The 26,942-nt window shown below is 39.1% G+C and overlaps 1 protein-coding gene across 1 annotated transcript in view; it reads right to left on the bottom strand.

Moving 5' to 3' along the window:
- Window positions 1–250: 250 nt before the first annotated feature.
- The window catches only part of LOC131873637 (uncharacterized), an 81,114-nt gene continuing 54,422 nt past the window's right edge, over window positions 251–26,942 (bottom strand). The window contains exon 2 of the mRNA XM_059216641.1: window positions 251–591. Coding sequence (XP_059072624.1) covers window positions 266–591 — 326 coding nt within the window. The 3' untranslated portion in view covers window positions 251–265. The remainder of the gene's footprint in view (window positions 592–26,942) is intronic.

Genomic DNA, 26,942 nt, shown 5'->3' with positions numbered 1-26,942 from the left:
ATGTCACTAGGTATATCAGTGGGATCCATGGGCTCAAGTGGATCATTATGCTCTTCTTGAGGTGGAGGCTCAACAGGCTCCCTCTGAATCTCAAGGTTAGTATCAACATTCATATCTTGATTACCAATAATTTCATCAACAAAGGGAGAACATTTTGATTTCTTAAAAGCAATATCTTCTTCAAAGGTAACATCCCTACTTACCTCAACATACCTTTGACCTGGAATATAGATCCTGAAGACTTTGGAGGATTCACTGTATCCAACTAGCATTCCTTTCTTTCTGGAAGGCTCCAGCTTGGTTTGCTTTTCTTTGGGCACATGGACATATACAGGACTTTCAAAATTCTTAAGTGGTTGATGTCAGGTTTGGATCCTATGAAAGCTTCTTCAGGCATCATATTCTTTAGAACGCGGTGGGGACATCTATTCTGAATATATATTGCTGTTCTAGAAACCTCAGCCCATAGAAATGTCTGCAAATCTTGGTCATGAATCATAGCCTTTACAGTCTCAACAATAGTTCTATTCTTTCTTTCAACAACACCATTTTGTTGGGGATTGTAGGGAACACAAAACTCCTTCTTAATTCCTGTCTCAACACAAAAGTGATGAAAACTGTCAGAGGTATACTCACCTCTTGTCAGATCTTAAGCATTTAATTCTTTTACCAAAAATGTTTTCAACCAATGCCTTCAACTCTTTAAATCTACTTAAGACTTCATCAGATTCTTTAGACTTTAAGAAATAGATCCAAGTTTTCCTCGAGAAATCATCTATGAATATTACATAATAAAGAAATCCACTAGGAGATGCTATAGACATAGGGCCACATAAATCTGAATGAACAAATTCTAGTTTTTCTTTAGCTCTACTTTCACTTTTATGGAAAAGACTTTTAACATTTTTACCCATAGCACAACCTTTAGATGAATCATCATGAAATTTACTTAGTTTAAGCATACCTTTAACTATCTTTCCAAGAGAGGGAAGAGCTTGAAAGTGTAAGTGTCCAAGCCTTCTATGCCATAGCTCACAGGATTCAAGGGTCTCATTAATGAGGGCTTGAATAGGGTAAGTGGAAAGCTTATACAAACTATCATATCTATTTCCAATAACACGAGCAGATTTAAAACTAGATTTCTTAGGCCAAGCAAGTACTTTACCCTCAGAAAATGCTACTTGATAACCTTTATCTTCTAGAGCGGAAATAGAAATTAAGTTTCTTTTAATTCCAGGAACAAATAAGATATCACTAAGGTGAAGTGAAATACCAGAGTCTAAATTTAAAGAAGTAGTGCCAAAACCTCTTACCGAATATCGAGCATCGTCACCAATTATCACATGTAGACTGGTATCATTTTCTACTAAGTCTGAAAGATGTTCACGATAGCTTGTGATGTGTCTGGAAGCACCACTGTCAATCAGCCATGTGTTACTATCTGTGGGTATGTTGCTTGACAAGGCAGAGATGAATAAGAAGTCTTCATTTTGTTCTGAGACTTCATTTAGGTTGGCTTCTCTTTGCGTGGGTTCATTCTGACATTCTTTAGCATAGTGACGAAATTTGTCACATCTGAAACATCGAACACGAGATAGATCTCTTGGCTTCTTCCAAGAATATTGAGAACTAGGTGGTCTGAAATCTCTATTCCTCTTGGGATTATTCTTCTTCCAATTATCACCTTTCTTGCATTGGGTTGCAAACATATGTTGATCATCCACTTGAGGACTCTTGAGTTTTCTTCTTGTGGCAAGGCGAGATTCCTCATGAAGGCAATCGTTTCGAAGACGATCAAAGGTTGGGAATTCAGATCTCCCACTTATGGATTGAATGAAGGAATCCCATGAGTCTGGAAGACCATTTAATGATATCATGACAATATCCTTGTCTTCTATGTCATGTCCAATTGTGCCTAGTTGATCCTTTAGTTCTGAGATCTTCATGAAGTAAGACATAACTGAATCTTCCTTTGCCATTTTAATATGAAGTAATTGTTGCCTTAATACAATTGCTCTACTGAGGTTATTGATCTCATAAATACCTTCTAGATGTTTGAATATCTCTCTAGCTGTAGTGAACTTGGAGATGGAGGTGACAAGGTGATCTCTAACTGAGTCAATGATGAGTTTTCTGGCTTTGAGGGCATTCCTTTTGAATTGCTTTAATTCTTCTTGATCTGTGGGCGCAGTCAGCTCTTTGTCTTGCACAAACTGAAGGAGATCATCTTTCTCAAGAGCAAGTAGGATGCAAACCTTCCAGGCAGCAAAGTTAAGTGCCCCTTCGAGCCTATCTTCAACTTTCAGCCCTGTCATTGTCCTGACTGAAAATGAAACAGCAAACTGGAAATAAAAGACTACTGAAATATATTAGTTAATATATAACCTAGAGCTCTGATACCATGTTGAATTTTATACTTTCAGATTAATGGAAGACTGAGAAATCAGAATTTAACTATTAAATTAGATTGTTTGCAGTTAGAATTAATGATTTTCAGACTTAGAAACAAACATAGAAGATAAGCAAAATGAAACAAGACACCATTACCCTAGGAAAACCTCCTAGGAGGAAAAACCCAGCCAAAAAAGATCCTCAAACCTGATTATGGATTATATTCAATATTTTGATTACAATACTTATCTCTTAGGTAGCTTGATGAAAACACCTAGGCTAAACAGTACTTCTTTGTTGTTCAAATCAATGGAAATGTCATCTTCAGATCTGCATCTTGATGGCCTAGCTTTTGCATCATTTGGATGGAATTCGCCTTCAAGGTGCAAATGTATTTGCATAGAATTAACTTGCAGCAGATAGATGAATTCGCCTACTTCTCCAATCAGATTTCGCACTAGATTGCAGAGCTAATGCACTTGAGGGTTGAACGAATGAAGATTATAATTGATGCTTGCCAAAAGTACTTTACTTATATGATGCTTGACCTTTATTAAGTCAGCTTGGTTTAATTTAAACTTGGCGCCATTTTATGTTTTATTTCATCTAATGTGTGGCGTGTTCTTTTATAGGGTCGGCCCTATTTGAAGGGAACACTCAATCTTTTAAGTGTGGCGTGAGAAAGGGCCCAGCCCTCAAGCAGATTCCAATGTTGGAATCTGCCTCCCTAGTTATAAACAACAAATAATATTCATTTGCAAAATTTCCAGCTTGAAGTAGTTTTTAGGCATAAAATATTTCTTTTGATGCCAAAAAGGAAAGTAAAGAAGTATGTAGGAGCAAGAATATGCCCAAAAAAACTCAAGGCAATGAAAGGTGAAGCAAAACAATATTTTTAACGGCATTTTCTTTTGTTACCAAATGCATGTTGTACAAGGGTTGGTTTAGTGATGAAGTTTGTATTATTAGGGTTTCATGTTTAAAGCTCCTTGTCCTTATTCTGTGTCAACATTTATTATTAGAGATATTGTTAAAAACCACCAACACCTTGCAAATAGTTATTATCATTGCAAGCAATCCTGAACACCTTGATTGTCATACTAAGCCTATTTTACTGCTAGTGATCTTAGTGATATATGGAAATTCTAAAGCTACATTTAGCAGATAAAATTTAATGTGGTGAAAAAAGAGGGTGGAGGACATATGGCATTGGAGGAAATCTTTTACATCTCACGCTAGCTTCTTGCTCCAAGATGGTAGATTGTTTCAGAAGTACCATACATTTGTGTCCCTTCTTTGAGCAAGGGAGGTTGGGCTGTTCTTCACAGTATTTGGGGATAGTGTATCACTAGAAAAGGTGTGGTTGGTGCATCTACATTTATTGGTTTTGTTCCTTGGCAGTATTTGTGGATAGGGTAAGCACTGGAAGAGAGGTGGCTACTGTATTTACATTTATTTGTTTTGTTCTTGCCATACACTGGAGGAGAGATTCGTTCAGTTTTAGCACTGAAGGAGAGATTTTGACACTGACAACAGAGTGGACACTTAGAAAAGATTTCTCCCTGATTTTGCATGGAGATTAGAATTTGTTCTTTTATGTGGTACAGAGGATTTGGAGGTATTGTTGTACAGTCAAGATATACACTAATGAAATCAGTTCTGTGTGTTCTGGGTGAGTTCAACAATTTTCATGGAGCTGCTCCCATCAGATTTTTATTATAAGACTGTTGTGTTTAGACCCAGTGCAGCATTCCTTTGCTCAGACTGATGTGAAAGAAGGGGTGAATGTTGAGATTAGATAATTCATCTATAGTATATTTAGTAGAGTTACTAATAAAACAAAACACATTAGTTTGTAGTAAGTTATCAGGTGTGTTGGGATTAGATACTTCATCTATAGTATATATAGTAGAGTTACTAATTAAACAGAACGCATTAGTTTGTAGTAAGTTATCAGGTGTGGTAGTTTGTAGTTTAGATTTCTTGTGTGTGGGAATTTCCCATAAGGTAGTTGTAAGGTGATCGATGGGAAAAGGCTTTTATAAAGCCAATGCAAACGATTTTAAAATAACCTAAATAAATGATATCTCATTTGTATTATTCTCTGCAAACATGATGAAGATTTATCATTTTGTTCATGGAAATTTGATTCTAGCACCCTTGGATGTGCATAAGCGCCATTGTTGATTGGAGGTCATATTTCTATAACAACTTGATCTATTTAATATTTCGTTTGGAAGTAAAAGCTACAAGTGATTTTATACTTTAAAATACTTGGACCTCATAAAAAATTAATTTGTATTGTTGAATATACTAATCTTAACAAAGGAAAGGATTAACAAGAAAATATCAAATATTCTATAACTCTCAATTCTCTTCCAACTAATAATGAGCACTTCCACTTCAAATGAATCCAAGACTGAGCATTTGCACTCTCAAACAAACAACAAACTCCCTTTATACACTAAACCTTTGTTTTTCACCTTCTCAAATTTATCATAGCCTGCTTTTTGTCAGGGATTTTTGCTACTTTATTCAACACACAAAGGATATATTTTATGCCCCCATTAGAGAGGTATGCAATAATCAGTTAGTACACAAAAATACAGCTCGGACGAAATATTTCAAAGGTTTTCTCAAACTTAATTTTGATGGTGCATCCCCAAGTAACTCTGGATCAGCTAGGGCTGGAGAGTTGACTCATAATTCAAGGGGTTACTTCATTAGTGGTGGCACTTTCTTCCTAGGTAACAAGTCTAACAATGAGGTGGAATGGGAAGTAATTGTGTTAATTGTCGTTTTAGCCTCTTCTCTTGGATATAGAAGATTAGTGGTGGAAGGAGACTCCACTCCTTGAGTGTGATCCAAGGCCTTCACAATGGTTTTTAAATCAAACTAGAGGAATTGTCTTTTCTTGGAATGGGTGTTAACTTTGAGCAAATCATTTGATGAAAACAAACATTCTCACTAATTTTGAAAATCCAACTCAATGGCAAACTTTCTTGCCAACACGTGTTGATTAGGATCCTGTATCAGTCCTTTTCAATAAGCCCATTGATTCTTGGCCGGGATTGGACAAATTGTTAGATTTTAAGCCCCATAATTGTTGTGGGTGGCCTTTTCCTTGTTGCTACATATAGGCAATTGTAATTCTATAGCCTTTCTTAGGCTGTATTTGGTATGTTGACTCTTAATTCTCAATTAGTGCACAAAGATGGTAGCTTGTATTTAAGTTGAAAGTGTGTCATTTTATGATATTGTTTCTCATTGTTTTTGAGAATCCATCTCAATGGCAACTTTCTTGCTAATGCATGTATTAACTAGGATCCTTTCTTGGCCCTCTTCAATTAGCACATTAATTATTGGCCGGGATTTGTTAGATTTTAAGCCCCATAATTGTTGTGGGTGGCCTTTTCCCTATTACTATATGTTGGCAATTGTTATTTCATAGCCTATCTCAGGCTGTATTTGGTATGGTAATTCTTAACTCTTGATGGTACACAAAGCTAGTGGCTTGTGTTTAAGTTGGAAGTGTGTCATTTTATGATTATGTGATGTGACCCTCTTGTTGTGACGTTTTCACACATCGCCCCATTGCAAATGGGGACCCATGTTTTTTGCTCGTTTTGTTCGTTTTCGCTTTGCTTTTTTTAGGGTTTTGTTAGTTTGTTAGTTGTCTGGATTTAGGGTCAAGCCTTAGGGTTTTAATTACCATCTTTTCAGGCCAAAATCCAGTCGGTTTTGGGAGCTTTTTGATTTTCCTTTTCTAGAATGCAAATTTTGAATGCAATGAATTCGCCAGAATGGTCTAATTTTCAATTGGAATGTTGATGCAGAGCTTAAATTTGCCTAAGTGTTGAAGATGAAATGTGAATTTTTGTCCAATTGAATATTTTTGACCAAATTTTGACATTTTTGATTTTTGATCCTAGGCATCTCTAATGATTTGTTTTCGCCTTGTGAAGTGTTAAAATGAGTAAAATCATGTTATTTTGGCCTGTAGGAGCAAAATCGCTCCTGTCCCTCAGTGAAGGACGGGAGCTCGTTTTCAAATATTTTACTATTCCTGCAGGGTCAAGATGAATTACGAATTGGAAGTGATGGAGAAAGGCGAGATCTTTCCATTGAATATAAATTGAAGATTTTCATGAACACAGAAATGCCTCCAGGAGCAAAATCGCTCTTGTCCCTCAGTGAAGGACCGGAGCTACAAATCCAATTTTGCTTTGTCCTTGCAAGATTTTAACGTCTCGATGATGTGAAAAGGTCCAAAGAGGTACATTTTATCAAATAAATATAACTTGAAGCGTTGTCAGGGAGATCACATGGATAAGCAAGTCCGGCTTGAGTGAGGTCCTGATCCTGAAATTTGGCTAAGTCTGGAAACTGAAAAAACCTCCAAAAACTAGATTTTGCAATATAACTCCTGGAGGTCTGAAACCACTCTCAAACATCCTGAAAGTATAAATGGAATATAACTTAAAGTATAAGAAAGAAGAAACATAGAAGGAAATGTCACTTATACTTAAATGTTATATTCCATTAAAATTGTCCTGATCGAGAGTGCGAAAAGTCAAATTTCGCTCGTGTCCTTCTCCAAGGGTCCAGAGCGAAAAGCGCTCCTGTCCCTCTCCAAGGGACCAAGGCGAATCGCTCGTGTCCCTCACCAAGGGACCAGAGCGAAAATGCTTAGTTAGGCCATTCCTGACCTTGTTTGGACGAATCGAGACATCAAAGGCATGGTGAAGGACGAAATGAGCATGATAGAGCATCCAGACTTGATCAAAAACAATGAGATGATGAAGTTTTGCCTAGAGGGTCAAATTCGCTCCTGTCCCTCACTGAAGGACCAGAGCGAAATTCTTCATAAGGTACGATCTAGGCAAAGATCAAGCAAATTTTATGTTCGAAGGCAAGAAAGGAGGTCAATCGAACCCGTTGAAGACAAATTGAAGATTATCAAACGTCAACAAAGGACCAAAATGCTTAAGTTCGCTCCTGTCCCTCAGGAAGGGACCAGAGCGATTTTTGTTGTAGATGATTTTCTCGCCAAATTTCAACCGATCTCAAGGCATGAATGAATGAAAGGGGGCATTGCGAATCCGTTGAATATAATTTTCGAAGGTGATGAAGTGAAATGAGGCCCACAAGAGCAAAATCGCTCCTGTCCCTCTCCAAGGGACCAGGGCGAGGTACCTTGTAGCTCTCGTCCCTCTCCCAGGGACCAGAGCGATTTCCTTCATTAGACAGAATCCAGGCAAATGTCAAGACAAGTGTACGTTCAAAAGCAAGGAAGAACATGAGATGGACGCATTGAATACAAAATGAAGATTTTTTGGACGTCCACAAAGGTCCTAAATGTCTAGTTCGCTCCTGTCCCTCAGGAAGGGACCAGAGCGATTTTTGATATAATTGATTTTCTTGCAAAGTTACAAACAATGTCAAGGCATGAACGAATGGAGTGAAGAAAGACGAATCCGTTGAATATAGACTTGGAACCTGACAAAGTGAGATAAAGGCTACAAAAGGAGGATCGCTCCTGTCCCTCTCCAAGGGACCAGGGCGATACAATGGTGATGTTACTTCCTATGCAAGTTCAAGGTCGATCCAAGTCAAGACAAGGTGGCGAGGGACATTTCAAGGCGTCTTTAGCAAGCACAAACATTAAAAGGTCGTCACAATGATGAAATTCGCATCCTAGGACATAGATCGCTCCTGTCCCTCTCCAAGGGACCAGGGCGATGTTAGATGCATTGGTCATTTTGTGCAAGATTTACGTAAGAACAAGATTTCATAAGGTAATGCAAGGTCTAAGGCATCGTTTGAAGATAACATACAAGAGTTTTGAACGTCCAAACATTGCTAATCAAGGTAAAAAGCTCACATCGCTCCTGTCCTTTGGACAAGGACCAGGGCGATCCTATCAAGAGCACTCATATTCCTTCAAGATCAAAGCAAGGTGAGGTTAAGCCAGGACATGGACGACCTTCTTTGGACTAACATCATCAAGGGCAATCCAGCGTTCCAAGGCGAGGTACATCATCTTCCTGCACATCAAGGACGCAAGGAGTTAGAACAAGGGCTCGTTGAAGAAGCAAAATAGATCCAGAGGAATTAATTAAAGCAAGTTTCTCAACAACATCAAGATGAATACCTACCAAGTTACAAGTGTCAGATGAGGTGGCGTCCTAGTCATCATTTCTCCAGTCAGTGTGTTCCACCTCAGCATGACCAGATTCAATGTACTTAACTCATGGAAGGTGGCACAAACTCCGATGTACCTACCCTGGCGGTCCATTGGTCGATTTTTCTAGAAGGGACATGTGTCCAAGCAATACAATTTTATCATTGGTCAAACATTAAATGTTATGTAATGGTTGTAACAAACCCTAATTAGGGTTTTCATTGTAAAATCTTGGCCATTGATCTTGAATTGATCTAAGCCATCAAATTGTATTGTGGGCACTATATAAGCCCAAACATTTCATTTGTAAAGGAGGATGAGAGAGAGTTGTAAATAGTTGGAAGAGTTAGAATATAGTTGATAGAATAGCAATTAGAGTAGAATAGGAGGACAAGGCAAGAAATTGTTGCCATTGATTGTAAACAAACTCCATTTTCATTGAAGTAATGGTGAAATATGTCGTTTTTCTTGCAATTTGCATGGTTTCTTGTTGAGTCTTCAATCTTAGATGGTAGATGATTAGATGAATGGAAGAAATGTGATTGATTGATGGTGGAATTCGTACATCCATACTACTAGCAGTTTGTTGATTGCAGACTTGCCTTGCGTAGTCAACTGGATCATTCAGCCTAAGCTCAATTTCAAATTGTCGCCTCTTCATTGATATGCATCAACTTGGATGGTATCTATGCCTGCGGTGATGATTTGAACATCATAAAGCTCCCCTTAGAAGATCGCACTAGTCTTGTGTAGATGTTCCATTGATGTCAAAACAAGACCTAGTTAAAGTTTCATCAAAAATCCAATCATTGCTCCTACATTCTTAGTATTAGGATTAGATCCTCTCTTCGCCCTTATCCTTTTTCTATTTTTCAAATCCAAGTTAGTAAGAGCCTGTGTCCAGCAAAGCAGATCGGAAGTTCAATGTAAGTCCCCTTGTGATTCCAGCAAATCACATCATACCACTGGAGCTTGTCCACACGTGGAGACCCCACTAAAAGAACCTTGGAGTCTACCTAACTGATCCTTTACGCGAATCTTCAGCAGTTAGAGACTATTTTCTCAAGAGAGGATAAGATGCCTTTAGGTATTTTATTCTGTGTATGATTGTGTACAAAATACACGTCAACAATGCGTCCATCTCATGTTCTTCCTTGCTTTTGAACGTACACTTGTCTTGACATTTGCCTGGATTCTGTCTAATGAAGGAAATCGCTCTGGTCCCTGGGAGAGGGACGAGAGCTACAAGGTACCTCGCCCTGGTCCCTTGGAGAGGGACAGGAGCGATTTTGCTCTTGTGGGCCTCATTTCACTTCATCACCTTCGAAAATTATATTCAACGGATTCGCAATGCCCCCTTTCATTCATTCATGCCTTGAGATCGGTTGAAATTTGGCGAGAAAATCATCTACAACAAAAATCGCTCTGGTCCCTTCCTGAGGGACAGGAGCGAAATCTCAAGCTGTATTTGGTATGGTAATTCTTAACTCTTGATGGTACACAAAGCTAGTGGCTTGTGTTTAAGTTGGAAGTGTGTCATTTTATGATTATGTGATGTGACCCTCTTCACACATAGTGGCTCAGTTTTTGTGTTGAGATGTTTCTATTTATGGCAAGGTGTTTTGGGTGTCGCACAATCCATCCTTCAGATTTTATGGTTTAACTAATCTTTTAAGGCTCAATATTCAGCTTCTTGGCAGTTGTGGATTGCAGCTTGCTCATATTAGATTTTTTGTTGACTAGTATGGTTTGTTGGAGCCACTCTTTGAAGCCCGAAGATTCCTATTAAAGAGGTAGGGTTCCTCATATGTACCTCAACTCTCTTCCACTACCCAGACTTGGCTACAATCAATTTTGGTTCTATCTTTTTTTCAAACAAGCTGATTGCATTCTTTTCAACTCCTCAACTCATGCACAAGTCAAACATTGCTCCATCCTTATGAAGAGCTTTTCTGCACAAAATATTGTACACAAAACCTAGGGCTTCTTGGAATTAATGTATTCATGTTATGTCTATTCTTTGAGTTGTAAAAAGAAGGGATTCTTGCAATCCTAAATTAAGTTTTGACTTTAACCTATTTTTCAAAACAAATTCTAAAAATAAGTATATATACATTAAAATTAATCAATTTTATGAGGGGTTTTTTTGTGAAGGGGGCGTTGTTGCCATTTGGTTTAGGGGAAGTTGGCCCAACTCAACCAAAGGCTTCTATCAAGGAAGATTTCATTGTGAAGTAGCCGGTGGTTATTCACTCATAGGAGCTTTAGACGTGGCTCTTGCGACTCTTTCTTCCTTCCCAATTTGTTGTTAGACACAATGTACCACTGAGAGGGGGGTGAATCAGTGGTTCTCAATCTTTTCCCTTTAACAACCTAAATGTGTATACCGGTTATGGGATCTATCACAATGCAGACTTACCGATTAGTGGAGAAACCAACACAAATGCAAACACACATAAAGGGCATCACATAACACCAGTATGTACGAGAAAAACCCAAGATGGAAAAAAACTCGGTGAGCAATGTTGTTGGAGTCTACTGATCCAATCCAACCTCACAATGAAAACTCTGTTACAATGTTTAGGGCACCAACCCCTGATTTAGGGCACCAACCCAAGGAGCACCAACCCCTTACTTGTTTATGGGCTACAACCCAAAGGAGCTACAACTCAATGTTCACAAAGAAAACTTCAATTTCAAAAGTAGTTGTCTTCTTACAAGTGAATCTTTTAACCATTTCATTTACCTTACTCTGTCGGTGAGATACCTTCTCAGTTACACCGACTCACTCTTTTGCTGCTCTCATCTGCTGCTTTGCTTGCTTGTAAAATCTACCGGTTCACCTCTCTTATGTTCTGCTCTTACTGAATCTCCTCCTCACTGCTTTGCTCTTCACCGGTACTACACTCTGTCGGTTCTATGTCTGCCTACTCTGCAGCTTCCTTCACCTCTGCTCTGCCGGTATGGACACTATCGGTTCTGCTCTTCTATCGGTTGAACACTTCAACCATGTCTCCCTCACTCTTACTCTCTTCTCAGATACGCATTGAGCACTTGGTTGATTTGCTCTCAAATGTAGAAGTAATACACTTCGCAGTAGCACAATATTCTTCTCTTCAGCAGCACTGAACTATGTCTTTGGCCTACATATTTATAGCCTGGTTTTCTCGCCAAAAGCCAATTCAAAATCTAGGAGGTTAGGGTTTCCTCATCACCTTCGAGGCAAACCAAATCCAATCAAATCTTGCTCGATCTGATCTCTTTGACAGCCAACTGTAAACCTCCGCCATTAACGCGCCTTCTATCTCTGGCGATCTGCTTTTTCCCTTATCGGCTGATTTCTTGGTCAACCACCAAGATCGGTCTTGTTGTTTCCTTCATCTACCTCGATCTCCTCAATCACTTTTAGCTGGCTCCAAGTTGTCCTCCAGACCTCGAGCCACAAACCTCTGAAACACGTCCCGTGATTTGTGGGATCTTCCATTAATGTCGACCAACTCTGCAACTACCCCGTCAGTGTACATTCCTTCTTCATCCGAATGCAGGTCCGCCACCTTGACTCCATGTGGCATCCATGTCGACCAACTGCTAGCTTGGATCATCATGTCGGTCCAGATAGATTCACCGACCAAACACTCTACCGGTTCCTCTTCTCTACCAGTTTACTAACCCTGTCGGTTAAACCCTCAAGCCAGTCTGACATGTACCTTGCACTTTGCTTCTCTTCTGGTGGACTGCTCAATCAGTCAGCACACTTGCTAACCTGCCTTATGTACAACTTCATCAGATGGGGAGTCATCTGCATCTGCACCTTGTCCATATTACCGGTGAACATTCATACCGGTAAAACCCTCTTGATGACACCATGTCATCAACCTTCAGCAAACTTCATCTTTAGTCAGGCCCTTCTCCTCTGACTGCATTTGTTCAGCCTTGCCTACTCCCTAATCAGCTCTGACCATGTCTCAACCGGTTTGTAAAAGTAACAAACTCATCACTCTTCATCTATACCGGCATCTTAACATGCCTTCTCAAACAGTCCAGTGCATATCCCTAATTTCATGCACTCAAGGCATTCTTTTGATTCACCGGTAGATCCAGTGTGAGCCTTCAAACACTTGCCTTTGCCTCATCTCATGGAACTATGATGCATACTATGCATACTAGAAGATAAGTTTCACTTACCGATGGGGTGACACCTATGTTATCTACATCTTGCAATACACTCATGTGGTTCCCTGTTTGTGCAGCACATCTTCAAACAGACACGTGATCCGGTGTGGGCACATTCACTGTCAATCATCTCTTCATATGGTGACTGCATCTTCATCCGGTGGGAGTCTTGTTGTTCTGCATCCTCACAGCATACTGATGACCTGTTCATCCTTCTCCTCCTATGTTGATGTGATTTTGGTAGCATTTCGTCTCTTCATCACAAACAACCTCTCAAGCACCTTGCCCATCCTGCTTGTGCACTGGTCATCATCTTGTCAGTTGTCAACCACTCACTTGGTTGATCTGACTACTCTATGTCAACACATCACTTACCAGTTGACATCCTTTCCTTACTGTTGTCCTCATTTTTGTTTCCAAAAATGAAGGACCACTACATGAAATTTTTGTGAACAAATGAAAACAAAAATTACTCTGTGGCACGCTTCTCGAGGTAGAATTTCGACTAAGCCTTGGACTGGCTTAATCTTCAGTCCATCCTCGAACTACTTTTCGAATTTCGTCAAATTCTGGGTTCGTTTGCTATGTCCTTCCTTCAATTTCGGGTTTTAAAACCCCGACTGCAGGTGGAGAATTTTCTTTAAACTGCAAGTTTTAATGATATTCATTGTTTTGGTCTTTGTAGGGGAATTTTTGACTTATTACATGTGCACTTTTATTTAAAAGATGTTACTTGTAATTTGTTTTAAATTTCCCCTTTACTGTTTTTATTTTTTTTATTGTTGTTTTTGGTCTTTTTTAGTTAAAATAGGGATTTTTTGGCTCAATTACAAGTAAACTTGCAGTTTGGTCTAAAAACCCCTACTTTAATGGTTTTCACATGTAATAGGGATTTTAAATCCCCATTACATATGTGCAAGTATTTCTAACTTGTTGTAGGGATTTTATTTCCCTTTTACAAGTAATTAAAACTTGTATTCTTCTCCAAAAAACCTGATTTTGCCTTGCAAGTGCATTTTTGACAATTTTTAAACTTGTCATTTGTCCAAAAAATCCCGATTTTGGCTTGGTAAGTGAAAAAGTGAATTTTTAAACTTGCTATTTGTCTAAAAAATCCCGATTTTGCCTTGTAAGTGGAAAAAGTGAAATTAAAACTTGTTATTCTCTCCCAAAAACCTGATTTTCATACCCTTATGCAAAATCGAACTTGTCTTTTGTTCCAAAAAACCCGAAATGCAAGAAAAAACGATTTTTGACCATTTCAAGGCAAATTTTCTGGAGAGATTGTTGGACGAAGGAGGCGTTTTGGTTTGCATCCTATTTTCATGCATTCTTGGACACCTTTCGTGACATTTGGAGGTTGCATTGACTGGTTTTTCGCCCTAAATCAGCAACCACGTTGTTCATAAATGCCACTTTTTGAGGGATTAAATCTTCAACAAACTTCACTCTCCTAAATCGTTTTGCCCTTTCTCATCTAGGCGTGGAGTTTAGGAGGATTGTTGAGCTATTTAATGATGCCATTGGAGATGCAAATCATGGCCACGTTTTTTTTCCACGTGATTCCTTTGGCTGCAAATTGGAAGGCTTTTAATGCCACGAATCTTTAACAAGATAAATTGTTTTTGCTTTCCATGCTAAGGCGTTGGGGTTTGAGGAAGATTTGACCTCTTCTTGTGCCTCCAAGTTTGCATTTTGTGCCACGATTTTCTGCTAAAGACGTTTTTCAAAAACGTGGCAAGGGTTTGTGCATTACGGTTTGGGTTTATTGATTGATTTTGCTTCTTCATTCCAAGGATTGTTGCATTATTGGAGAAGCATTTTGCATTTTCAAGAAAGGTATGGCTTCTTTCCTTTCCTTTATTTTATTATTTTCTTGTTTTCTTATTTTTCTTTCTTAGTCGCTTTTTTAGCATGTATTGTTCTTCCCCCAAAAATCGGTTTTTGTGAGAGAATTCTTCCCTTGGTATGCAATTTTTGAATTGCATTGTTCTTCCCTAAATTTTCCCTCTTTACTTGTATTCGGGATTTTTAATCCCAATTACAAGTTCGCTGGAAATTCTTGTTCTTCCCCTACGGTTAAGGAATTTAACCATTTTTTGTTGAAATCCAAAGTCGAAAAGTGTGAAATACCCCTCCCTTGCAAATTCGGGTTTTGAAAACCGGATTACATGTTGAAGAATTCTTCCCATTTTCATGAAAATGACTTTCCCGGATTTTCCCATTTCTATCCATCCATGTTCGCCATATCCGTACTTTCCATTTCCGTCATTTTCCGCAAGTCAAAATCTCATTTTTCGTCCATTTCTCCATTTTCGAATTTACAAGTGTACTTGTATCTCCAACTCCAAAGAAAATGAAATACAAATATGACAAATATCAGAATGAGGTTGCACCTTCCCAGGTTTCTTCTCCTTTGGATCGCATCAGAGACACAAAGATAGAGCACGTTGATATGGCAAAATTCGTCAACAAGGTAGAAGATCCACAGGATAATAACTTGCAGCGGTTGTTGAATAGCCATATCCATCATGCATCTTCCTTCCTAGTGGCAGCCCTAGAACCTAAGTTCGTTCTTGCATGCGCCCATAATTTTGACAAAGAGTCGAGAGTCATCAAAAATGATGATGGCGAAGCTATAATCCGTCTCGATGCAGATACAATCGAGAAGGTCTCCGAAATACCTCCTGCACTTGTTTATATGGAAATCTCCAAAGAAAGTGCAGCGGAGTACTATGTGAAGAGGGAAAAAGATTGCAAGTGACACATCAACAGGTGGATACAAGAGCCATGAGCCTCCTTCTCAAGGTGGGCGAAGTTGTACTGCTGCGATTTCAAATGGGAGATTGGAGACACCATAACCCTTCTCAGCAGGATGATGGGCCTTGAGCATTCCAATGTCTTTGAGCCATGGATGTACCAGTTTATCGTGTTCATAGGGCAGTCACATCACATTTAATGGGGGGAAGTCATCAACAATGCCTTGTGCGAACAACTTGCAGCAGTTCCTACCACCATGACCTTCTTCATGAATTCATATTTGGTATATTTGGCAGCGTCACTTAGACACTTTCCAAGTCTTTCTACCAAGGGTGATCGCTCACTTATACCAGTTTGGGACTATTATGACCAGTTGTCGTTGAGACCCAGCAGACTGCATTTCAGAAGAGTCCAAGATACATTCTTTGGATATTTCATGTGTCAGTTTGACAGAAATTTTAGGAACAAGAGAGTATCAGATGAGGCATGGGACAAGGTGTGCGAGTATGGATGTTTGTTTCTGCAGTTTCCCACCTTTACCTATATAAGGATCCGATGCTATGATGGTCAGCCATACATGCTTCCCAAATACCCAACTGATAAGATCATTCTTATGGAATTGGGAAGACAGATCATGGCTGGCCACACTTTTCAGTCTGCTAAGCACAAGGTTGGAATGGAGATCTCTACCACAAACCCATTGAAAATTGGCCGGTACTCCCTTGTCACATCTGTGAAGGCTAAGGCCATGGAGACTGAATTGCAGGAAATCAAGCTTAAAAGGTTTAAATCTAGAGCTGATTTTGATTATAGGGGTATGAAGGAGAAGATCAAGAAATCCTTTGTGCATGTTCATCGCATTGAAGACATCTGGGCAGATCTTCGCACAGAAGCCGAAGTCCTCAAGATGGATTACTGCAGGCTCACTGTTGAGCAAATTGTCGATTTGAACTTGGTGGATATCCCACAAGGGATGATTGATGACGGGCATATACTTGATCCTGAATACACTTCACGGAGGGTTGAGGAAGCTCCACTTCCTTTGATCCAATGGTCACACAACGAGTGCATATCCATCCTTGACAGATTTCAGCCTATCTTGGCGAACACCAACGCATGGCTGAAAGGTAATGTTGTTAGACTTATAAAAATCAAGGTTGGTAAAGAAGATGATTCTACGGGGCCTCTTGGACGGAAATCTGAGATTCAGATTGACAACAAGGAGGGTGCTTCATCTTCAGGCACAAGGATCAAGTTACGAGTCAGTCGTGCAGTAGTGCTTCCTCCTGAGGAGACGACTGTTCGTGGGAAGGAAAAATCACGATTCCATGTTCAGCTGATTGATCTGGATAATCCAAAAGAGGGGCAGCAATCTGATGATGCTCCTAAGTCTCCAGTTTCAGACTCGCCTCATGAGGTCATTCCTCCAGTTTCCACTGAGACGCCTCTTTCTCCTCCTAATTTGCTTGTGGATGAGTCTCCTCAGAATGCAGTTCCCATTTCAGCATACGAGCCATCTCCTGATCATCAACAAGAGAGTGTGTTGAAAGTTCCTGAGAATATTCCTACTTGCATTCAGTTATCAGAAATTGATACTTCCACTTCTGGTTTTGAAGAATTCATGAGGCAATCTTCATGCCCATTGGTAACTGAGCAAACCGTGGTCGCTGTCCAAACAGATATTCCTCCCAAGATGACCACGGTGATTCAAACAGAAACTGCTTCTCCTTTGCCTACAGCTGTGACTGGGGGGGAGTTGATGACTTTGCCTCCATGGCTTAGTTCTTTCACCCCGAAAAGGAAGAAGCAAGAAATCTCACCTGATGCCTTTGACTATCAGCAACTGAAACAGTCCAGATCTAAAGTTGCTAAGAAGGCCAAGACTATCTCCAGAGTAACTGTTGATAGTAACAAGATGAAAGTAGCTGAAATTGTGGAACCTATTGCAGATAAGCCACTTGATGAAATGTCAGCTGGTGATTATAAGGTTACAAGGATAGAGTTGGGCAAGCAAACGTATGAGGTCATTAAACATGATGCTCAGTTTTCTGTTGCTTCACTGGTGCAAAGGTGTGATGAGCTTCTAGCAAAGAAAGACAAGCTAGAAAAGGAAAATCGACAACTTATGGCAGCCATTCATAAAATCACAAAACCTGCTGCTGAAGGGAGTAACTCCATAGGTTCTTCTGGTTCCCAAGAATCGATTCGTGGAGTGGAAAGGACTGTTCAAAAGGTACAAGCACTGGATTCCTGGGTTGATCAACTTCATGATCAATGTGTACAAGTAATGAAAGACATTTTTCAAATAGTGTCTAAGCTAGAGACCATTGAGGAGAAACTAGATCAGACTTCTAACACTTTCAAAAATAATCTGGAAAGTGTTGAGAAAAGTCTGACAATCTGGCGTACCATGCCCCAACAACAGCTGAGTATTTTGCAGGAGCATGCCATCATCTCTTCTAGGGTCATGTACTTGGAATTTGAAGAACTCCTGGAAAACAAGACCCTTGTTCTTAAATCCCTCATTCAGGAGATCGGTGATGCAAAGAGATTTCGGGGTGAAGATTTCCGAGATATTGTCTCACATTGTGAAAGGGCCTCTTGCAACATAGTAAGTCATGATGGAGAGCTAATTCCAGAAGAAGAAGTTCTTGCTGATTTACAGATGAGGATTCATAATGAATGGAGAAGCGAACAATTCTCGGCAACTTCAATTCAAGCATTGATGAAACACCAAGCCTTTCTGCATGAAATCCAGTCTATCCTGGATAAAAACAATTCTGCACTCCTCCGCTGTCACGACACTATTGTGAAGACTATGGTTATTGCCAAGAACACCCATGAACCGAATCCCGATGAACTACAAGCGAGCATCCAAAAATTTCAAGGATTTGTGTCTTCACAAAATACAACTTAAGTGTTTTTCAACACTTAGTTGAATTTTCCCTCTTTTGAAATCTTTAATTGTAATTTAGTTTTGACAAGTTACATGTAAAAGTATTTTTTGTAAAAAGCAAGTTACACATTACTTGCACTTTTGTAATTACATTTAAGGCAACTACAAGTTGTGTCTAATTAGGACTGTAGTTGGAATAAGTCTTAGTTAGTTGGAGTAACTCTTAGTTAGTTAATGAAGTCTCAGTTAGTTATGGAATGAGTCTTGGTGGTTGAGAGAATCTCTCAAGTTAGTTAGGTGTAATGTCCCCTTCTCAGTGATGTGCATTCAGTGGTCCATTGGCCTATTCCGGAGACCTGTAGGCTAATTGGAAAGGAGAATTAGGGTTTCCAACTTTTGTGGAGTTCTGCACGAGCTTTTTAGGGTTTGTCAGGAGGGAATTCTTCAGTTTTGCTTATGGTTTCCTTCTGGGTTTTCCACGAACTCCAGGGTGGCATGCATAACATGCATCTATTTCTTTGGTGAAGTCAGAACTTACTATTTTTAGTAAGTTAGGGTTTGGCTGTTTGGTTGATGCAGTTCTACTGAGCTTTCCAAGCTCTTTCTCTGAGTGCGAAGATTATGTTTTTCGGAGCAGTATTTCTTGACTTACTATTTTTAGTAAGTGGTTGTGTTGAGCATTTCTATTTTTAGCAGTCTCAGACAGGGTTCTGACTCAACACAATTCAATGGTCTTCATCGCATAGCTTCATCCTTGATTTTGGTATTAATCAATATTGGAGTTATAAGTTATTTAATTAAATATTAATTCCTTATCCTAAGGTTTGATATTTAATTATTTTATTACTGATTAATCGTGTTTTGGGTGACTTAGGGAAAAGGATAAATATATGCTACTAATATCATTATTTCCCCTAGTCAGGCGGCGTTGACAATGATTAAACATGTCATGTTCATATTGCTTTAATATTGCAAGTTGTTCGCCTAGCAAAAGTTCGAACTTTGCCTAGGGAGTTGGAAATAAGTGGACGCCATTTTGAAGGGACATGTTTAATTAAATTCAAATGTGTTGGGTGCATTAGAGGACATGTCTAAGCTTCGAAGTTGGCTTCCTAGCTGAGTCTCAGTTTCGTGCTTGCAATATAGTACCTAGTTGTGCCCTTGTGTTCCCATTGCAGATTGGTTATTGGATTGCAGATTATGGAGTGATTGATGTTGGATTTGATTGTTTCTGGTTGCTGGTCACGGGACTGCTGAAAGTGAAATTTGCTCATACCTCTCAACCAGGCGACTCCATTCATCTGGGTACCAGCTCATTCTTCCTTCCATGCCACGGCGATACAATGTGTGAGTTTCTAGCTCTTTTGATTGAGCATTGTTTTTAATAGACAAAATCGAACTTCCAAGGTATGGCGTTGGTTTTTGCAATTACCTTGGGATGTGTGCCAAATGAATATTGGATTGTTTGAGTGGTAATTTGGTTGGGATGTTATTGTTAGAGTTGTATTGGGAGATTGGGATTGATTTCATGTGATTCGGGTAGAAAATGAATGAGTTATGAGTGTTTTGATGTTTCCATAGGCTGCTGAAACTGTACTTTCAGCCTGCAGATCAATGTAACAGAAAATTACAGTCTTGTTGTAGAAATCTGCAATTAATCTTCTCATCTCATCTCTATATTGTAAGGTTGTTTAAGTAGTACTGATCATCCCTTTTTTCTGCTTTCATTTGTAATCCCCACTGCATAAGTGGAAGAGGCTAGCTTGCTGCCTTCTAAGTTTTGTAATTCAGTTTTTTTGTAATCAATCCTCCCGCTGAATAAGTGGTCGAGTGATAAGTTCAATGCTATGGTCCTCCTGCTGAAATATGCGATAGAGTGATTGTTTAATGTAATGTCCTCCCGCTGAAATATGCAGTAGAGTGATTGTTTAATGTAATGTCCTCCCGCTGAAATACGCGGTAGAGTGATTGTACTTCAATTCCTTGTGATTTCCCCTTGGTCGGTTTACCGCCAAGAGTTTGGTTTCTATCCTGCTGGATAAGCAGAAGGGGCTAGCTTGCCGCCCATGCATTGTAATTTTCAGTTTGATTATTGTTGCTGACGATCCCCGGAACACCGTATGCTCTCACCCTCCCAGTCTGGGCTCTCGGTAAACAAAAGGTGGAAGGGTTCCCTTTCAGTTGTTTTGGTTTATTCCTCTAACCTTAACGGGTTATTTGTTGTGGATGAATTGTTATTGGCCTAAAAAACAAAAAAAAATTAGTGGGATATTACAGTGGTATCAGAGCTGGTTTTCCTGCCAGCTTGTGTGTTCGGTTGATCAAATCATAAGTTCTTCCTTCCATCCTATTGGGTCGTGGTTTGTTGGTTGCATATCAGAGTTTAGAAGAATGTCTACTATAGATAAGTCTATTTGTGAATTAATGCAGGGATTGATTAATTTGATGAAGGATCCAGATGTTAAAATGGGGTTTGTAAAGGTTCTTGCAAATTCCAAACATAAGGAAGAGTCTGAAAAACAATATCTTTAATAAAAAGACAAATGATGGAGTTGGTGTTTTGACACCTAACTTTGAGACACTGCTCCATGAAGACTCTTTGGTGATGCATGCACCTACCATTGATGAGGTTGTCATTCGAGAAGAAGAAAAAACAATATTTGAGGTTGTGCGTGATGAATCTCTTAATGTTTCTTATGGAGCTAGAGACAATGTTGAATGCACTCATGTGCTTTTAGAGGAAGAGCAGATGAAAATTGAAGATGTTGAACAAGAGGAAAAGGTTAACAGATTGTTGAATGGAGATTCATGTTATGAAGCTGAAAACATTGCAGCTAATGATGAAGTTCCTAATGAACAAGAGGCTGTCCTATTTTATGAGTTTAAAATATGCCAAAATGATGACATTCAAGGGGCAGATTTAGAGGACCAATCAGAAATTGCATTTCAGAACAATGGTGTTGAGACTCATAGTTTGAAAAATGAGCTTGACCAAATTCTGAAAGTCTTTGAGCAATGTCCTAAATTGGAATTTTCAGATTTAGGACAGCAGGATTATTGGTCTAAGTTGGACAAAGGAAATACTTTTCAGATTGTTGATAACCCATTGTTTGAGATGGGTACAGTGAAAACATATGACAATGCACTGTTTGAGTGGGAAGATGGAACATTACTTGGTTCTAGCATTGCTCTTGGTGAAAATAGCAATGTGTGGAAATTAAGAGAAGATTCAACATCTAAGTTGGATGATACATGGAGCTATGGTGAGCACTTTTTAACTAAACACAGTAATCAGCCCTTTAGCACTTGGGATCCGGGTATGATGGCACCTAGCGATGACAAGGAACTTGTGTGGGATGAATTTCCCTTTGATCCTGATGAAGCTCAAAAAGCAGATTGTGTTGTAAAGTTAGAGGACCATATCGGTTTTGATGCTGGAAAGTTTAAAGAGGTTTTAAAATGCAAATCTGATTCACCTATTGATGAAGTTGGTAGTAAGCAAAAAGTTGAAGATTTAGTAGAATCTGATCCTCTTCATCATATTGAGCAATTGCAGCTAGTTGGTGGAGTTAGACGAGAGTCTTGGAGCAGCTATAGGGGCCGTGTTTGCAAGAAACAAAGTTCTAATTTTTTCTTGTTGCATATGAACAGTACACCATCTCTGCATTCTTATGAGTGGGATGGTCAATTCAAGGTGTCTGTTGAAAAAGAAATGCAAGCTCTATCCCAATTTGATCACACACATAGTTTGATTGAAGAACTCTATTGGAAGGCTCAAATGGATGAGAGACAGAAAGGGGTTAAGGATGAAGTTACTCTCCCTAATCTGCAACTTATCAAAGACTCTTTGGAAATATTGAAATCAGATTACATACACTTGATTAAAGATCGAGATTATGCCTTTGAACTTGCAAGGAAGACCACTAGTGCATTCCAAGGGGAAGAGAGGAAAGTTGAAGAGCTTACTCTTGAGCTTGAGTCAACAAAGGACATGTTAGGAAATACTCAATTGGCTCTAATGGAGTTAGAAGATCAGTTTGCTGATTTCAAACTTCTCAAGGAGCAAGAGAATGCACAAAGAGCTGAAGAAATCAAGCAAGTTATTGGTGAACTTGATAGCCTTCAAGAGGAGTTTGATCTTGAGAACTTCACAAGAAAAACAAAGGTTGCATATGCAGATTCGGATCAGCAAGATGGAAGTCAACAAGAAGAAAGGGATGGCTTCCAAGTTCTTGAAAACCCTCTCTTTGTGATGGATGGTTTCAACATCTTTGGCATCAAGATGTTGTCTAAACACAGTTTAGAAGTCATCCAAGGTTTCATCGCAGCAGCAAGGAGTGAAGATTTCAGATTTGTTACTCATGAAGTAGGGGAGAAAGGACCAGAACATGGTGATTGCATGCTTGATAACCCATTTCTTGGGTTGAATAATAATAAGGCTCATACTAGTCCATTTTGGGAGTTGGATTTGAGGACAACATTTGCTCCATACTCCAAAGTTGTTAAAGCTTTCATGGTTAAGCTTCAAGGGTTCACTAGAGAAGACACCAATTTCTTAAGTATGCACTTGGTCCTCACTAGTACTTGGGGATGTGTTGAGTTTTCTTTTCAGTGTATTGAAAATCACCTTCAGTTGGGAATCCAAGCTCGAGATCGTCAACCTGGTCTGATCGAGCTTGTTACATGTGGAAAGGACCTTTGGAGGGATAAGGAACAAATTTTCAGTCTTAATGGTGTTGTTCCATTCTTTACCAGCCATTTGATGGTTCCTTTTGCTCATCAACTAGTGGATTGGGAAGAAATTATGAGCAAAGGATGGTTCTATGTGGAGTTGGAGTCACTAGAGAGGATATTTCCAACCCTAAATGTGAGCATATGTGTTGTTTTGGATGATGATTTCTTATGTTGCAGCAGCTGTTCATCTTCTTGGAAGCTGATTTTTCTAAAATCGGATCTCAAGACAATCATTTCAGATTTGGTGGGTTGTTGGTGTACTCTTTTTCAGACTTCACAGTCTCTTGGCAGAATTGGTTTATGGTCTCAGATGAGAGGTATGGCGAGTTGGGGCTATCAGTATCTGTATATGGGAAGTGTTCAAGCTTTAACTAGTGGTTATTCTTATGCCCTCTCTTCTACTTATGATGGGGACAGCGAGCATTTGCTTTCTATGGTTCATCATTCTGAGGTGCTTGGAGTGGGAACTATAAGAGATTTCAGAAGTCTCTGTGGTTGTATCAGAATAATTCAATTGAGGCCTAGTAGATTCATGCGGAGTTATGGGGATGACGTTGTTGAGCTCTTGCAAAGGATTGTTTTCATCTTTGCAGGGAGATTTGGAGAAGTCACATTTACAGTCATGGCTCTGCTTGACACCTTGGGAAGATATGTTGTGGAGTTTGATCGTGAGTTCAGTAGGGTTTATTTCCTATTGCCAAGGCTTGTGATAGACAGTGGCATTATTGATATTGATTACTCAGAGCTTTATGGGCATGAGATGCTGCATGATATTGATTTCAGTCCTTCAAGGTTTTCCAGTTTGAGTGTCATGAATGGTAACATTTTGGAGTTACAAGGGAGGTTAGTGCAGTTTGAGCGTGATGTTTTCCTTGATGTGATCAGAGTGGTGCAACATCGACATGGTGGGTTCTTCTTGAGACAAGCATGGGACCCTGGGATCGTACTTGCTTTGGTGCGGATCAGTTTAAAATTTTCGGGAGTTATGATGGCATTGCTTGAGGATAAGCAATTTTGGGAAGGGCGGATTGTAATGTCCCCTTCTCAGTGATGTGCATTCAGTGGTCCATTGGCCTATTCCGGAGACTTGTAGGCTAATTGGAAAGGAGAATTAGGGTTTCCAACTTTTGTGGAGTTCTGCACAAGCTTTCTAGGGTTTGTCAGGAGGGAATTCTTCAGTTCTGCTTATGGTTTCCTTCTGGGTTTTCCATGAACTCCAGGGGGGCATGCATAACATGCATTTGTTTCTTTGGTGAAGTCAGAACTTACTATTTTTAGTAAGTTAGGGTTTGGCTGTTTGGTTGATGCAGTTCTACTGAGCTTTCCAAGCTCTTTCTCTGGGTGCGAAGATTATGTTTTTCGGAGCAGTATTTCTTGACTTACTATTTTTAGTAAGTGGTTGTATTGAGCATTTCTATTTTTAGCAGTCTCGGACAGGGCTCTGACTCAGCACAATTCAGTGGTCTTCATCGCATAGCTTCATCCTTGATTTTGGTATTAATCAGTATTGGAGTTATAAGTTATTTAATTAAATATTAATTCCTTATCCTAAGGTTTGATATTTAATTATTTTATTACTGATTAATCGTGTTTTGGGTGACTTAGGGAAAAGGATAAATATATGCTACTAATATCATTATTTCCCTTAGTCAGGCGGCGCTGAGAATGATTAAACATGTCATGTTCATATTGTTTTGATATTGCAAGTTGTTCGCCTAGCAAAAGTTCGAACTTTGCCTAGGGAATTGGAAATAAGTGGACGCCATTTTGAAGGGACATGTTTAATTAAATTCAAATGTGTTGGGTGCATTGGAGGACATGTAATTTGGGCGAATTTGTGTGCATTTGCATTTGAATTTGGTGGAGCAAGAAGTTATAAATAAGAGCCTTGGGTTCTCTTTTTGGATCATCTTTGAAAATTGCATCGTTATTGTTGTGAAATATGGATCGAAGAATAATGACAATGATTCTAGAAGACTGATTGTCGTGAGTTATTGATCGTCTCCATCATTGAATCCGGTTTAAATACAAGAGGAAAGGTTGCCTACGTAGGGACATGTCCATACAACTGCCACGTATGGACATGTCCCTACCGAGGCAACCATTCATAACAATTAGTTTGTTTATGTTTAATTTCCAAACTATATGCTTTGTTAATATATCACTCTCCAGATAATAACCGATTTACCATTAGTTAGATTCATGAGGGCTATATCTTAACACTCCCTCTTAGCAGGAGTGGATCTAAGTAATTTTCTTGGGAGCATATTCTGTCATGACTTCCGACACAATTCGGGACAACATTTAATATAGTCTTGTCATGACAATAAACTCAATATCATGATATCCGTCTCAGTCCGGGACAATCACTTAAGAAGTCAATCATGAGATGATCACATACTTTAGGATCAAGATATCCGGCACAGTCCGGGACAACAACTTAATGTAGTCAATCTTGACACTTGGTCAACTATTGTCAAGATCGTCACCTTGAAATAGTAACCTTAAAAATAAGAAGATCGTCATCTTCTTGAACACAATTAGAGTATTGCAATATACATTTTATTTATTTATTCATGAACAAATTACACATGGTAGGAATTTCATCCTAATAATCTCAATTATAATCTAGTCATACCAAGTTTACTTCTGAAGTATTCTATCTTCAATCTTGCAAGTGGCTTGGTGAAGATATCAGCATTTTGTTCTTCAGTACTGATGTACACTAGTTTTATGACGTTTCGATCTACCATATCTCTTATGTAGTGATAAGGGATCTCAATATGTTTGGATCGATTGTGAAAAACTGGATTTACTGAGAGCTTGATACAGCTTTGATTATCACAGTGAATTATTTTTGAATTCAGAGTTTTTCCAAATAATCCAAATAATAACTTTCTTAGCCATACCGCTTCACGAGCTCCCATGGAGGCTGCCATATATTCTGCTTCAGTGGAGCTTTGTGCAACTGCTAACTGTTTTTTGCTAAACCAAGATATCATAGCAAAACCAAGACTGAAGCAACACCCTATAGTACTTTTATGGTCAGTGGTACTTCCAGCCCAATCAGAATCAGAATATCCTTCAAGTTGAATCTCAACATTTTCATACTTTAAGCCAAGTCCGATTGTGCCTCGTAAATATCTTCGAATGTGTTTAACAGCCATTAGATGTATCTTCTTAGGTTCACACATGAAGTGACTTAATACATTTATAGCATAGCAGATATTAGGACGAGTATTTACCAAATACATGAGTGAACCGACGATTTGTCTGTAGAGTGTGGGATCTGTAGGTTCTGAATCTTTTGCCTCAATTTTCAGCTTGTGCAAATTAGTTTCCATTTGTGTAGCTAATGGCTTACACTCCATCATCCCAAATCTAGTTAGAATATCTGTGGTGTACTTTCCTTGATTTAGGAAGATGTAGTTTTTCTTTTGCCATACTTCTAATCCCAGAAAATAATGTAGAAGCCCTAGATCCTTCATATCGAATTCTGCTGCTAGACCTTGCTTACATTTCTCAATGAGATTATCCTCTCCTGTTATCAAAAGATCATCCACATAAAGGACCAATATAATCATATTGCCATTTGAAGCCTTGAAGTAGATGTTGGGATCTGCTAGGTTCTTGGAGTACCCTAGTTTGGAGAGGTAGTTGTCTATCCTTGCATACCAGGCCCTAGGTGCTTGTTTTAACCCATAGAGAGCTTTCTTTAGTTTACAAACATAGCAATTTTTATCACGTATGGTGAATCCTTCTGGTTGTTCTATATATACTTCTTCTTCAATTGAACCATTTAGG

This window comes from Cryptomeria japonica, chromosome 2 (genome assembly GCF_030272615.1).
Source record: "Cryptomeria japonica chromosome 2, Sugi_1.0, whole genome shotgun sequence".
NCBI lineage: Eukaryota > Viridiplantae > Streptophyta > Pinopsida > Cupressales > Cupressaceae > Cryptomeria > Cryptomeria japonica.
This window is presented reverse-complemented; position numbering and strand designations above follow the sequence as displayed.